The following is a 15841-nucleotide window of genomic DNA, read 5'->3' as shown; positions in this document are numbered from 1 at the left end:
TTCACTTCAAATAGAGTCAGGATGAGAGTGAACATGTATAGGCAGTTCTGTTACCTTTTAATATTTAGATATTTTTTTTTACAATATAAATGAATAGTGGTATTTTTCCATTGGAATAATTTCGCATTCAGCAATCATGGGTTTCTATGGTAACAAACAAAGTGAATGTCTGAACTTTGTGACCGCATATCTCAACATACTTCTTTAATAAGAGCAAAAACAGCAGATGTGTTTGTTTGATACCAATCCTTAATCTGGTACACATTAAGTCACTGTGTCAGAGTACAGGCTTACTTACTGCACTGCCTGAGTGCTGCAACAAGCCAGTAGACTAGAATCCCAACCACGCAGTAAGTCATGTTTACAGGCTCTTTTAAACCATTAGGTGCTGATGATACTGAATGCATTAAATATTATAACCCCCCCTAGCTTTTAAAATGTATTTGAAAAAAATCTACAAACAAAGTCAGAATGGTGTGGGGGAAATATAATTAAACGGAATGAGATGGCTGACTACAGTAAAATGAAAACATGACATCTACTACATAGTCAATGAAACATGGAACAGAAGGAAGGGAATGCATTGTTTGAAGAGGTAGGGTTTATATTTCATCAGGACTGACAAAAGCAATGGAGGATAAAGTCAACTCTGCTGCCCACTCAGCCAACACACACACACACACACACACACACACACACACACACACACACACACACACACACACACACACACACACACACACACACACACACACACACACACACACACACACACACACACACACACACACACACACACACACACACACACACACACACACACACACACTTCTTATTAATAGTGGTCCTGCTTTTTGGCAGTGTTAAAGTGCACCATCTCCCAAACAGCTGTCAGAGGGAGTAATCCATACGGTTTAGCATAAGCTTCTGTCAGTGGAGTTGAAGAGAAGAGAGCCCACCACAAATACATTGATATGCCAACACGTATTCCAACACATACGGATGGATGGGCAGAGCTTTGACAACTCTAAATGACCACTGTCAAATGAAGTGGACATAACAGTGTGTGACCGTACTGTACAGTATGAGAAGGGTGAGAACGCATATCAGTGTGTGTGACTGAGTGAGAGAGAGAGAGAATCTTTGTTTCTTACCATGGACCTCTAGCGTGGCTGAAGCCTCTGTCTTGCCCACGCTGTTCTCAGACATACAGGTGTAAGTTCCCTCGTCCTCCTCTCTCACCCTAGTCAGACGTAGGTTGTTGTCACTGTGGATCTCAAACCTGGAACAGAGACACACAGAGTCAAAAGTATTTTCATGAATCTAACCATCGAGACAGAAAGACCATGCCCGTGTCAGAATACCCATATTTCCGTTCTAAATAGTAGGCATTTTAGGTATGCGAAAATAGAACGTTTTATAGTATGTGAAATTTCGAGACTCAAGTAAGCTTTAAAATGCCAGGATGTTATACTCATTTCAGGTTTTCATCTAGTAGAATTCAATGCACACTTTTAAAGAAGAGAATCGTCATTCCAGACTCACGTGTGATAATCAATTAATAATGAGATAAGGGAACGCGCTGTACTCAAATGAACGAATGGAGGGAATCAACGCAATTGTGCATTAGACGACACATTCTCAGTAGGATGAGCCCAGTATGATGATATTTGTTGCTTACTGCATTTGTTTTTACTACACAGTATGTTCTAAATGGTATGTAGTACGATTAGTGCACAGTATGTAGTTTTAGTAAGTAGTCGGCAAGACAGATTTTGGACACGTCCAGGTGTGAGAAGCACTGCCTTGAACTATGTAAAAGTGACCTTGAATGTACCTGACCCATCAAAATGTAACTGTATAAAGTAATGTGAAACTGTAGATTAAAAAAAACAATTAAATGCAGAAAGGATGAGTCAACCCAATAACTTAATACATCTGCAGAGAGAGATGCACACGTCAACTGTGTTAGGGTCAAATAGCCAATCAGAATGGGCAGAGTGAGTCACCTCCGTCACCATGAGACCATCTTAGAGTAATTAAAGTATTTTTATTTTCTTACCCACCCACCCACCGCCCCTCCCCATAGTTACAGTATAATCATAATAATATAAATATTTATATTTTGTCCCCCGGATGATCTTTCAACTGTATAGTGAAGTCGTAGAGTCACATGTTAACTAATGAATCCTCACTGGCCTTCAATTCATGAATTTGTATTGGCTGAGGGAAGGGAAGGCATGAATAAATGAGTAATTACTGTAGCTGTGCTTTCTTGGTCACATACTTTAATCCCATATGTATCCCTGGTGAACGGGCTTCCCTAATTCTGTCAGTCTGTCTGTACCTCCAGCACTGCATCAATCAATATGTCATATACTTTAAACCCATATGCATCCCCAGGGCCATGCACAGACCTTTCAGAGGACATGTGCTCAAAATGACCCACCACTTAAAAAAACGTAACTTTTATAATTCATATCTCGAAATTATACTGAATGCCTTTGTAACAAAAAAATAAGCATAGCCCTATTTATTTCTGCAACACACTTGCTCATCACAAATTATATGCAAGCTAGTTACAGTGCCTCCTAAACACATGATTGACATTGTCCCTCTCCAAAATCCACCAAGGAATGTGCTTTGTCTACACAGACAGTCTTCACGCCGAAACTCAATTTGATTTTGATTTGATTTCTCTAACACGTCCTAAAAGTGAATACTGGAACATATTTCTAACATAAGAATGTGGGGAATGGTCAGTGGTGATCTAAAGAATAATCATGTCATATGGGTTGTTATTTTGTAATGCCATTAAAAAGGTTATAAAGGAAATACTGTAACTTGAAAAGTACACACACTATAGGTATGAAGTCTCCATCCTTAACGTTGTATATAAAATATGGAAAATAATTTTTTGTTAAGATTGGAATGTGATTTTAGGAGCCATAGGATAATCTATCTCCTATAAACTGTACATGGTAGGTAGCTACGCCCAGAGTGAGGTCAGAGAGCGTGTCAGCCTGACGGAGCCATCCCCTTCGGCCAGAGTGCATAAAATAATTGGTGGAGAAATTAACATTAGACCAGAAATGCGTGGAGCGGAAGCTACACATTTGAAATGGTTGGAGCATTGAACCTCAAGACGAGGTGGAGAAAATAAACTCACCTCCCAGACCAGATGCGTGTAGAGCTGCAGCTCACATCCAGAGTGGTTTGAACCTTGAATATCAACACGACGAAGAGGCGAGAAGCTCACCTTCCAGACAATCACTGGTACGGCTAATTAGCTGTTCTACGTCAAATATCTAGAAAAGTGAATTTAAGTGGGACCATCCTACTACTCTTCTCAAATCACCATATTCTACTACTCTCATCACCAATGGGAACCATTGACACGGCTGGCTAGCCACCTTCCAAGGAGCATCTTCCAGAGTGAACAACAGTAGAAGACGGGAAAGGGAAGACCCCTTTCGGACAATCAGAGCCATACAAGCGTGCCTCCTGAAAGGCCAGTGAAAACATTCATGATTTCTTACTTCAAACGGGTGACAGTTTGTGTGCAAAGTATTTGATTACTGTGAGAAAAGTTTCTAAAATGTATCAATGATAAGTGTCTTTCTTTTTCTCTCTCTCTCTCTCTCTCCATGTTGTTGTGTAAAAAGCCACCATATTGTGTTAGTCCGCTAGGGACCTTTTCCTCATGTATTATGTGGGTATATTTATTCTGTGTTATTATTTAGTTAGCTAGTAAATAAGTAATTAAACCAATTTGTGTAGTACTGAATCGTAAGTAAGGCTGGGGTTTTTGCAGATGCATGAGGTTACGACTGTTCAGAACGATGATATGATAAGCTTCACGACACCAACGGAAGGTGGCGCCCCTCCTCGACCGGGTGGCGCTCGGCGGTCGTCGTCGCCGGCCTACTAGCTGCCATCGATCCTTTGTTTCACTTTCTGTTGGTTAGGTCTAGGTAGGCACACACCTGTTTTGGTTTAGTTATTAGTAGGGGGGGTTATTTAGTCTAGCAAGGTATGTCTGTGTTTGTGCGTGATCATTTTCGTCAGGTTGTACGTCTGGGGAACAGGTGTTTTTTCCTTCTGCCTGTGGGTTTTGTGGCAGTGTGTTTTGGGCTGCGTCCCTACGCTGTGTTCGGGCTGTTAATGGGTATTTGTTTTACCTTGCCCTGCCCTACCTGTTTTTTTGGCAAGTGTGGATTATTTATTAAAGACAAGTGTTCACGGACTTGTGTCTCCTGTGCCTGACTTCAACCCTCCTGCTTCCTTGAGCATTCTGACAATAAGAGGTTATCATTTAACACGTTGACTGTTTTATGGATGTGATAGTAAAGATCTTTAGAGTTTAATTCGGGAGATGGTAACTCTTTAAACAACCGCTCTCATGGTGCCCCAAACTCCTAATGAGTTAATTGTAACATGATTCATTTAAATCAGGTAACAATTAAACATAGTTAGTTGATTCAATAAATAACAGTCATCAGATTAATGAAAGTAAAGTCACAACAACATCGAAAAAGAGGGTGGGCTATCAATTGATCATTGATATTGATGATTGATGTAAATCTGCTAGTGACCTAGAGAGATTTCTTTTACTGATTATGATTTCTCTTCAATGCTCATATCAAATAATAAGAATAACTTAATTATATAATATTAATAATCTTCTAACTCATGATATATGGCTGGCTGTCAGTTGCTTGTGTTGATATTTTAGTATATGGTGGTTAGCTAGAGTCTAGACTGCCTGTGTTGCTGCTGCCCTGACATACATGTGCAACTCCCGACTGAAGAACGGGTGGAGTTGGGTCCGAAGGTCGTTGATGCAGCCTCTCCTCTCTACATCCTTCTGCCTCTCTCTGCTATGTGTATCAGCCAACCAGAGCAAATATTATTGATGGAGGCTAAATCAAGTGTTATCAAGTGTTAATCAAATGTTGAAATTTAAACTAGGGGGGTGGCAAACTTGATGACGCCACAACGAATGTGGTAGTGGGTTCCGAACAACAATAACACAATATTTATACAACAAATTAATTTTGGGGAAGATTATACCACCACCAAAAAGGGCACTGGAAGAGGAAAAGGGCATGAGCTCTGCACAGGGAGAGCCCTATCTGCATTCCTGGTGAATGGGCTTTCCTCATTCTGTCAGTCTGTACCTCCAGCACTCCATCAATCAATGTGTCACTGAGTGTTTTGTCTATCTCTTCAGATGTCAATTAATCAGTTTATTTTCTATTAGTGAGTGGACCTGTCCGTCAATGTGTCCTCACCTCCCGCGGGGGAGCTCCCCCTCCTCTCGACGCCAGCGTACTGTGGGGGCGGGGTCTCCATGTACCTCACACAGGAAATCAACGGTCTCTTCCTCCATCACCACCTGGTTCACCGGCCTCCGTATCAGCACAGGACGCTCTGCATAGAGAGACCCAGAGTTACACACGAAGACAGCGTAATGCGCACACACGCACGCACGCACGCACGCGCGCACGCACGCACGCACGCACACACACACACACACACACACACACACGCACACGCACACGCACACACACACACACAGGTGTGAGAGACTCACCATACACCACCAACTCAGCAGGATCACTGTCCCTCTCTCCCACCATGTTGGTGCCCACACACACATACATGCCAGCATCACTCTTCCTGGTGTGGGAGATCATCAGCTTGCCCCCACGCATCTGAAAAACAAGACAATGATGACAGGTCATCATATCACTCCATGTATTAGCCTTTGGGCTTTTCAGAGGAGAGGCAGTACTTCCACCATCTGACATCAGCACTTCAAATTGATGTATAATTTATGATTCCACCTTCATCAGCATGTATCATTAAGGATTCCACCATCATCAGCATGCATCATTAATTACATTAATGGCCTTTGAGACAGTTTGGGTTGACTTGGTTCTTAACTGCACTGAGCTCAGTGAGGTTTGGTTGGAACTTGAGTGGGTTGGAACTCTAGTGTATGCAAACTCTAGAGGGTTTTACTTCTAAGTCTAATGAGCTTGATGCTGAAACTAGGGGGTCATAGTTCAGGGGTCATACAGTGGCGTGAAAAACTGTATAGGTGAGACTCACAGAGATGCGGTCATCCTTGTTGCTGACGCGGGCATTGTTCCTCTTCCAGGAGACGGTGGGCTCAGGGTGACCGCGGGGGGGAACACACTCCAGGACCGCTGGCTCACCGGCTGCCACCACCACATCACTGGGGGCCTGGCGGAAGTCATCCCTCAGGACTGGGAAGAGGAGAGCATTGGCATGGTTTAGTCTATCTATTCATATTACTGTACTTCTATTTGACCCTGTAGGTAAACACATTAGGAAAAATATACAGAGTCAAACTATATAGCAGATTGTTTTTATCTATTAATTTAGTACCTTTAAATGTACACTACCGTTCAAAAGTTTGGGGTCACTTAGAAATGTCCTTGTTTTTGAAAGAAATGCAATTTTTTTGTCCATTAAAATAACATCAAATTTATCAGAAATACAGTGTAAACATTGTTAATGTTGTAAATGACTATTATAGCTGGAAACGGCTGATGTTTAATACAGTATCTACATAGGCCTAGAGGCCCATTATCTGCAACCGTCACTCCTGTGTTCCAATGGCACGTTGTGTTAGCTAATCCAAGTTTATCATTTTCAAAAAGGCTAATTATTAGAAAACCCTTTTGCAATTATGTTAGCAAAGCTGAAAACTGTTGTTCTGATTAAAGAAGCAATAAAACTGGCCTTTTTAGACTAGTTGAGTATCTGGAGCATCAGCCAGATCAGCCATCTGCCCAATAAACTAGACAATCTAATGAACTTGTCCTCTTGCTCAGTTGTGCACCGGGGCCTCCCACTCCTCTTCCTATTCTGGTTAGAGCCAGTTTGCGTTGTTCTGTGAAGGGAGTAGTACACAGCGTTGTACGAGATCTTCAATTTCTTGGCAATTTCTCACATGGAATAGCCTTCGTTTCTCAGAACAAGAATAGATTGATGAGTTTCAGAAGAAAGTGCTTTGTTTCTAGCCATTTTGAGCCTGTAATCAAACCCACAAATGCTGATGCTCCAGATACTCAACTAGTCTAAGGCCAGTTTTATTGCTACTTTAATCAGAACAACAGTTTTCAGCTGTGCTAACATAATTTCAAAAGGGTTTTCTAATGATCAATTAGCCTTTTAAAATGATCAACTTGGATTAGCTAACACAACGTGCCATTGGAACACAGGAGTGATGGTTGCTGATAATGGGCCTCTGTACGCCCATGTAGATATTCCATTAAAAATCAGCCGTTTCCAGCTACAACCGTTATTTACAACATTAACAATGTCTACACTGTATTTCTGATCAATTTGATGTTTTTTTTAATGGACAAAAAAATTGCTTTTCTTTCAAAAACAAGGACATTTCTAAGTGACCCTAAACTTTTGAACGGTAGTGTATGTTATTGAGAATATGTTGTCTTTCAAATGCAACCTATATGAGATATATACATCAGAATTGGAGTACACATCCATCTCCAATGTGGTATTCTGTCAATGTCATCACAAGTGTAATCTCAAATATTGTCCTTAAATATCAATTTGAGCATATTTTATATGTAGAGTTTCTGTTTGAAGGTTAGACGAGAGGAAAACAAGCTGATTGGGTGAAAGCAGTAGATTGTGTTTTGTGCTTGTACATGACTGTTCAAATCCCTGGCAAATTCCTTGTTGTGCAGTGTTTTGATGTTTCCTGTGCTGCATCCTAGTCTGCAGTCTCTACTGTCAGAGTGGATGAATAATGCACATCTCTCAGTCCAACACAGAGTAAACAAATACAAACACATTAATAATTTAACCTTTCAGAGGGAAACATGGCATCACACATTAATGCAATGCTTCTGCCTCACACTGGAAACTATGCTAACTCACATCTCCGCACTACAAATCTGACAGTGACACAAAACGACGACAGAACTAAAAAAGGGGACATGATCTTTATGTCACTGTCATACAGTGAGTTTAGCAGCCTTTTCTCTGCAAAGGAAGACAGGATGAGAGGCTTGACTTGGCAGCATCCTTTGTCATTAAATCCCAGCAATGATTGACAGAGGAAAGAAACTATGTGCTCTGATGCCTGGCCGAGGCCTCAGGAAACCTGTGCAGCACTACTATTCCAGCGTTGAAAATGCATACACACACACACACACTCTGAGGGTCTGCAGGTGACCCTCTCTATGAACCCTTTCCTCTGGCTTTTTCCTTGACCAACACACACTACTCCAGAAAACCATATCTTCTTATACCTTTATAAATATTTTAGGTTGGCATTTTACAAAGTAAACAATCAGACCAAGACCATCTACCTGCCTGTCAAACTATCCATCTGTTAGCACGGTAATGCATCAACATCCAATCAAATCAATTAGGACTGCAAATATGCTGTGAATTAGTCCAATCTCAAACATCAGGTAATCTATACTAAACACATTAGTGAACTCATCACCTGTCTGTCAACTGGACGTCTCTCCAGCTAAGCCACACTACCCCCATCACTTATCCCCTGACGTGTGTTTGACAGATCCCTCATCAACACAGCAGCTACCTGTGTCTTTTAAAATGGCATTTATATTCAAAGCTACAGTGACTGACTGACTACCATCTCATTTAGTTTATCACAGCCATCTAGAGCGTAGAGACTGGCTCTCCTCTATCTTGAGTTGTAAGGGCTGCAATTATCTTGGGAAACGTGTTGCTATGAATATTCCAATCTCTGAGAAGCAGACAAATGGTGGCTGAGCCGTCGCTGAGCCGGCTGCGTTTCAGATCCGCTGTCATGATTGAAGTGGTCATCTGTCGATCTGTCTGCTCAACCTCCCCCCTCTCGCCAGCCCCCCAATATGAGACAATCTGTCACACTCTCTGGCTGCCTGAAGTCGCTGCCTGTTCAAATGCAGCAGTATCTCTACTTTTGATCATTTGGAGGCATTTTTTCTGTATTATAATGAAGCACATTTAATTCCTCAGCTGAGACTAGACTTTGTCATTGGCGTGACATTTAAACTTTTAGAAAAGTCGATTTCGGTTTCCCATTTGTTTCAAAAGTAAAGGCTTGTTCAGAACATTAAAAAGCTTGTCAGAATACCTCATCACATCCAACTGGAGTTTTTTCTGTCTCAGATTGTAATATATCCACCTCATCTGAATCTAAGATACACAAGGCCTATCAGCTCATCCAAATAGTAGCAGTTGCGCCCCTGCAGTCTGGGGTGAGTTAAGTACATAGGCAGGGGGGCAGTTTAAGGGAACATTTACAGGCATGCGCTGCCTGAACATCTGTTCCTTCAGGGGTATAACGGAACCCCCTGAGCTCCCGTCCCACCCGCCCCCAAAACCCAACAAAAGGAGACGCCAACACAATTAAAGAACCCCCTTTAGACAATTGATGGATGAACTATAACCTGTCAAAGCACACACCCGTCCCTCCCAACAGTCTGTTCAGTAGTCCCCACTCAGCTGGCTGCTTGTTTGAAAAGCTTCAGACAGCTGAGAGCTAATTGAAAGTGGTGAATTATTTTTAGAGCTCAGTCTGTAAAGGGCCGGTGTGGAGACGAGACCAGGAGCACAGAGAACATCACTACCCAGCCATGTCGAGGGAACTGAAGAGAAGACATGGTTATAGAGCCAATGAGCTAATCCCATAACCATACACACACACAAACACCTCTCCACTCTCACCCACACATTCAACCACAGAAGTCCCAGAATGTGGGCCATTTGAGGGCTTGAAACAAGTGTCAGAGAGCGGAAAGTAGCCTCAGATAATTTCCCCCCAACTCTGCAGTGCGAGCAGCCAAGAGCAACTCTTTGAAGCTGTTGGAAGTTAATATGATCCCTCCTGCACCCAAGCTTTAAAGGCTGACATGCTAAAAGTCGTTTCACAGAACTCACACACTGTTATATTTTTATGAAATGATGATGGCACCACAGGAACCTCTGATATTCTCAGACAGACAGATGGCCAGGGGACTTCCTGAGGTAACATCCAAAACACAGGCTTTGTACCAGACGTGACTCACACTGTGATTCCCAATGGTGGTGAGTAAGTACCAGGACATCCTGAATCTGAACTATCCCAACCTCACCTTACGGTGACAGGAGTGGGGAAGAGGGCACCTAAGGTCCTGGCCTGGGGATAAATAAAGCCCATATTCATCTACCTCCTGCTATTTCTTTAGCTCAGCTTAAACAATGTTGTTAAATGACTAACCATTATGCTCCATGGTTACTACCGTAATAATTGTTACATTTACATTTTAGACATTTAGCAGACACTTATCCAGAGCGAACTACATTGAGTGCATACATTTTCATACTTTACTGTTACTGCTACATTCCTATTCTGGGACAGTGCCATTTATTTTCATAATTGTAATGCTTCAGGGATATACAGATTAAGAGATTAAGAATATCCTCAGAATATTCAGCACTGTATTTTTAAGTGACATTAATCTCAATATTTTGCATTTAGTAAGAGTGCAGCTTTAGTGCAGTCGTAGTGGCCATCTGTTAATGTTTTGAAGTGGGGAGATGGGAGAGTAGTCATGGCAATAATAGGCTGTTTTGCATCGTGTGGCCCTTGTCAGTCAGTTCACTATGGACACCACTAGACTAAACATCAGTCAGTGACCAGATTCACTGAACATTCTCAAGGCAGGATGGAGGAGTAGGATTGACAGGATTGGGGAGTTGTGTAGGGAGAAGGTGAGGATGGAGGGGGCACTCTAAAGGTGACGTGGGGGACAGGGTTGAGAGGTTGGGCAGAGTTGTTGGAGGGACAGAGTGCAGGTTGACATCAATTGGGATGAGTCTTTCCCTTGAGACAGAACTGAGCGATATCCACTAGATGAGCCAGCTGCAAAGTCAAAATTGTCTACATTGTAAAAAAAGCATGAAAACAAAAATGTGATTTTTGGTCTTAATTTGTTAAGAGTTAGGAATTAGGTGTGGTGTGGTTAAAATCAGATTTTATGACTTTGTGGCTGTGCCAGCTAGCGACCACTCTGCAGAACAAGATTTATGACAAAAAAACAATAACCAGAGGACACAGTGGCGAGCTGTGTACAGCAGCGCAAGGCAGCTCCCGCTCCGTCCAGTCAGAGCTCTTCTCTGTCCTGCCACCCTCCACACCTTTCCTACTAGCACTGACTTTGCTAATAACATATTTATTGAGGGAAAATGTATCCGCTATGATTGTGATATGTAGTCGTCTTACCGAGCCATCTTGAGATAAACACACTAATTGTAAGTCGCTCTGGATAAGAGCGTCTGCTAATTTACTAAAATGTCAATGTAGATGAAGATGTGTGTATGGGATAGGAGCCTGGCAGGCAAGTGGAAGTGTTCTAGCTGAGAGCAGGTCCTAGAGTAAAGTGACCTGATGGTCAGTCAGTCATTGTTCTTTTGTCTCAGTACAGTAGGAGTACACCCATTAGAGGTGGTCTAATCCTATCTCTCTGCTACTGCCGTGTCATGGCTAATAGAGCCAGTGGGCGCCTGTCGAGAGGAGGGATTGATTTAATCCAGCCATTGTCTGTGTTTACTGAGGTTAAAGAGGGACTCAGGCAGTGCCAGGTCTCCTGAGCCTGTTGTGTTTCAACGGTTGGACGAGTGGTCAACTCATGCCTACAAATTCATCCTTAGGCACTTGTTAAGGCCAACTTGATTATTCAAAATCTCTAATCCTTTATGTAAATGATTATGATAAGAAAAAATGAGTAACGTGTTGTCGTAACAATAAAGAGAGTTCAAATGAACAGTTTGGCCACTGCGATATCTGTCCATACAGAAAACATCTCTCATGTATTTCTTCTTCAGGCTTTAAAGAAGAGACCAGTGGCAGAGTTGTAGTGTAGAAGAGGCCAAGAAACAAGCTGCAGCCCAAAATGTCATTCCTTCATAATCTCCCCATCAGGAGAAAGAGGGACATCTGGCCCTAAAGCCTTTTAAGCAAGTTTTATTTTTTATTTGTCCTACTTTATTTTAATCCAGCTCAAAGAACGCGGCTGTTTGCTCCCTCAGACAGACATTCACATTCACGGCTTTGAAATAGATACCGCTTTCCTCTTCTTCTTACATAAAGGCTAACCGACAGAGCAGAACACTGCTGTTTCTGGGAGGAATATGTGAATGGATTCATACACAATATCTCATTATCTAGGTGCTTCAACAGCCCTGCTATTCAGCTGGTCGCTTACAGCTTATTCATGCCAACAACAAGAACACATCCAGCAATAACTGACTGTTTAGTATTTCCATACCCAACATGAAACTTATTCTGAGGAAGTCAAATGAAGCAACAGTGTCTAGTTATACTGAAGCCTGAGTTGTGGACCCCGAAGGCGAAAAACATTTAAGCATGAAATACATGTCACTTCCGATGCATTTGTGCAGTGAAGGGACTGATTGTGTGGAAGGAATGAACTGTGTAGAAATCTAAATTCGACAACCGCGTTGAGGTAAAACTCTACTGTAGCCAATCCCCATGACAGTCAGGGCAGGGTGAGGTGTCATGGTTCAGAGGTCAGATCTAGGCATGCCTACATGCCACAGCAATTCAATGTATCTTTCCTCTGAGCTACTGCCAAGCCAGGAGTTGCATTGATCTCAGTGTGACATTTCACTATCGTTACCATGGTAGCAATTCAGTCCTAATCAATCATAATCAACATATTCACCAGCTACCCAGAGGCACCAGACCTAGGACAATAGTCATTACTACAGTTAGTCACCGTTAGAGTTCTTGCATCTAGGTGATGCATAGCCTTACTGGTAGGACTGTCATCTCCGGCTACATCTCCACTGGCTGAGGAGAATTCATCATCAAAAACAGCGATATAACTGTGGCGCTTAAATGTTTTTCTCTGGAAGCTGTTCTGCTCTAATATTTTTAGTTTTTCTCTAATATTTCATGTTCTGCCGCTTATGAGTGTGGATATATCACTCAGTGTGGAAGCTGAACTAAAGCTGGCCCTATTTTTGAACATGAGCTGTGGAAGTCAGTGAGCAGTTAGAGGCCGAGGCTGAGGGAGGCCTGGCTGACTCTGTGCTCTGGTGGAAGATAAGATGCAGGCAAATTGCTGTTTTGTGCTTTTAAACGAGGAGACATTCCCTAATCTGTTACGCTCCTTTTCCTAATCAGCACACTCCGCTAATCCATTTCCTAACGGCAGAAAGGACCTGTGTTCAGCCCAAGGTCACGCCACATTGCCACAATTACAAGGAGAAAGAGGCAAGTAATGCGGTTGTCACTCGTTACCACAGACACAAAGTCATAATTTGTTATATATATATTTTTTTAAATAAAAAAATAATATTATTTTTGGTCTTAATTTATGGTTAAGCAAAAGGTTACAGTGTGATTAAAGTTAGAGTTAAAATAAGATTAAAAAATATATATCAATTGTAGAAATAGGCAGGGTTTATGACTGTGACAACTAGTGATGACCACGTGAGCCTAAGGGCCAGAATAATAGACAAGTCTCTCTAAAGGTCATATTTTCAGAAGTTCAAGATAGCAGCTGAAAGCCTGTCCTCTTCACCTGTTGTGATTTGAGAGAGACAGAGAGAGAGACAGAGAGAGAGACAGAGAGAGACAGAGAGAGAGCGAGAGACAGAGAGAGGTCATGGGGTGACATTTACAGCAAGTAAAATTACAAAGACTTACTGGCTACTTCCAGTGAAGCGTTTCGACTGACAGCCTCTCCAAGGTAGTTACGTGCCACGCAGGTGTAAACGCCCTCATCTGGTTTGGAGCGTCGTCCGTGGACGATACGCAGGAAGAAGAGAGAGCCGCTGGGAAGGAGCATTCGGTGAGATCGAGGGTCATCCCGGTCCGTTTCCACCCGCTCCCCGTCCTTGTACCACTCCACAGTGGGGTTAGGCCGCCCCTCTGCCTTGCAGTTGAGGGTTGCGGGTTCCCCCTTGGACACAATCAAGTCAGAGGGGTCCTCCAAGATCCGAGGTGGGCTGTCCTCAAAACGTGCACGGGACCCTGTGAGGTGAAAGAAGTTTACTATCCATGCAGCTGTCTATCAGTCACTCCTACTGTAGCCCAAACCTGCAATCTCTGAAAGAAAACATCACAACACAATGTAATCCCATTGAGAAAAAAGGCAGTAGAAAACCTCTATGGCAGGCTAACCCAAATCCATCTCCACTAACATGGACGTATAGATGCATGAAGTCTGAGGGAGAGACAGATGGGTTGGACAATAATAGAGAAATGTCTGTCACTCACCACTGAGATCTGATGCACCATGATAGTAAAGCTGACAACAAGGATCAGAACTTTGGTACTGAAGATCTCATGTTGTTGTTGTTGTTTCTTCCAACTCCATAGAGATAAATCACATCTTTATTTTACCTTCTGGGCCTTTGTTATTCTAGTGTTTAACAAAACACCTTATCAGACATTCCCTTGAGCAAGTATCCTGCTTGTATACTCTTCACACTGTAATGACTTCTAGCCTTTTAACCAACTTTGTTCGTCCATTGAAATGTCATTTGTCAGTAATGGTTGGTAGCCTGCTGAAGAAGACAGGTTTTATTCTGATGGGGTATTTTCAAAGGAGGAAGAAGCCACAGGAGATGGTAATGGCCAATCTCATTGTCAGTCAGGATTTCAGCAGAGAAGACATGAAGGCCAGTGACATGCTAACTAAAACAAGACAGAGAGAGAAAGCCAATAAAGATTGAAGTAGGTAGAATATCAGAGAGAAAGAGAAGGAGAAAGAGAGAGGAGAGAGAGAAAGCTCTCCTATATCCCTCCCTCTTGGGATCCATTACTGTTACCCTCTGCTGTATGGGAGAAGAGTACTTCTCCAAGCCAAGGGCTTTTGCTAAGCTTTTAGAGTAGATGGCTCGAACAATGCATACTACAGTTTTGGGTCTGGAATATACACTGCTCAAAAAAATAAAGGGAACACTTAAACAACACAATGTAACTCCAAGTCAATCACACTTCTGTGAAATCAAACTGTCCACTTAGGAAGCAACACTGATTGACAATAAATTTCACATGCTGTTGTGCAAATGGAATAGACAACAGGTGGAAATGATAGGCAATTAGCAAGACACCCCCAATAAACGAGTGGTTCTGCAGGTGGGGACCACAGACCACTTCTCAGTTCCTATGCTTCCTGGCTGATGTTTTGGTCACTTTTGAATGCTGGCGGTGCTTTCACTCTAGTGGTAGCATGAGACGGAGTCTACAACCCACACAAGTGGCTCAGGTAGTGCAGCTCATCCAGGATGGCACATCAATGCGAGCTGTGGCAAGAAGGTTTGCTGTGTCTGTCAGCGTAGTGTCCAGAGCATGGAGGCGCTACCAGGAGACAGGCCAGTACATCAGGAGACGTGGAGGAGGCCGTAGGAGGGCAACAACCCAGCAGCAGGACCGCTACCTCCGCCATTGTGCAAGGAGGAGCAGGAGAAGCACTGCCAGAGCCCTGCAAAATGACCTCCTGCAGGCCACAAATGTGCATGTGTCTGCTCAAACGGTCAGAAACAGACTCCATGAGGGTGGTATGAGGGCCCGACGTCCACAGGTGGGGGTTGTGCTTACAGCCCAACACCGTGCAGGACGTTTGGCATTTGCCAGAGAACACCAAGATTGGCAAATTCGCCACTGGCGCCCTGTGCTCTTCACAGATGAAAGCAGGTTCACACTGAGCACGTGACAGAATTGACAGAGTCTGGAGACGCCGTGGAGAACGTTCTGCTGCCTGCAACATCCTCCAGCATGACCGGTTTGGCGGTGGGTCAGTCATGG

General features: G+C 42.9%; 1 protein-coding gene across 3 annotated transcripts in view; it reads right to left on the bottom strand.

Annotated features, from left to right (window-relative positions):
• The window catches only part of LOC106613016 (roundabout homolog 2), a 53144-nt gene that overhangs the window by 16480 nt on the left and 20823 nt on the right, over nt 1-15841 (bottom strand). For all 3 annotated transcript variants that reach the window (XM_045724639.2, XM_045724637.2, XM_045724638.2), the window contains exons 2-6: nt 13736-14062; nt 6118-6275; nt 5597-5717; nt 5295-5433; nt 1155-1282 (exon numbers count right to left, since the gene is read on the bottom strand). In XM_045724639.2, coding sequence (XP_045580595.2) covers nt 1155-1282; nt 5295-5433; nt 5597-5717; nt 6118-6275; nt 13736-14062 — 873 coding nt within the window. The remainder of the gene's footprint in view (nt 1-1154; nt 1283-5294; nt 5434-5596; nt 5718-6117; nt 6276-13735; nt 14063-15841) is intronic.

This window comes from Salmo salar, chromosome 09 (assembly GCF_965601325.2).
Source record: "Salmo salar chromosome 09, fSalSal1, whole genome shotgun sequence".
Lineage (NCBI taxonomy): Eukaryota > Metazoa > Chordata > Actinopteri > Salmoniformes > Salmonidae > Salmo > Salmo salar.
This window is presented reverse-complemented; position numbering and strand designations above follow the sequence as displayed.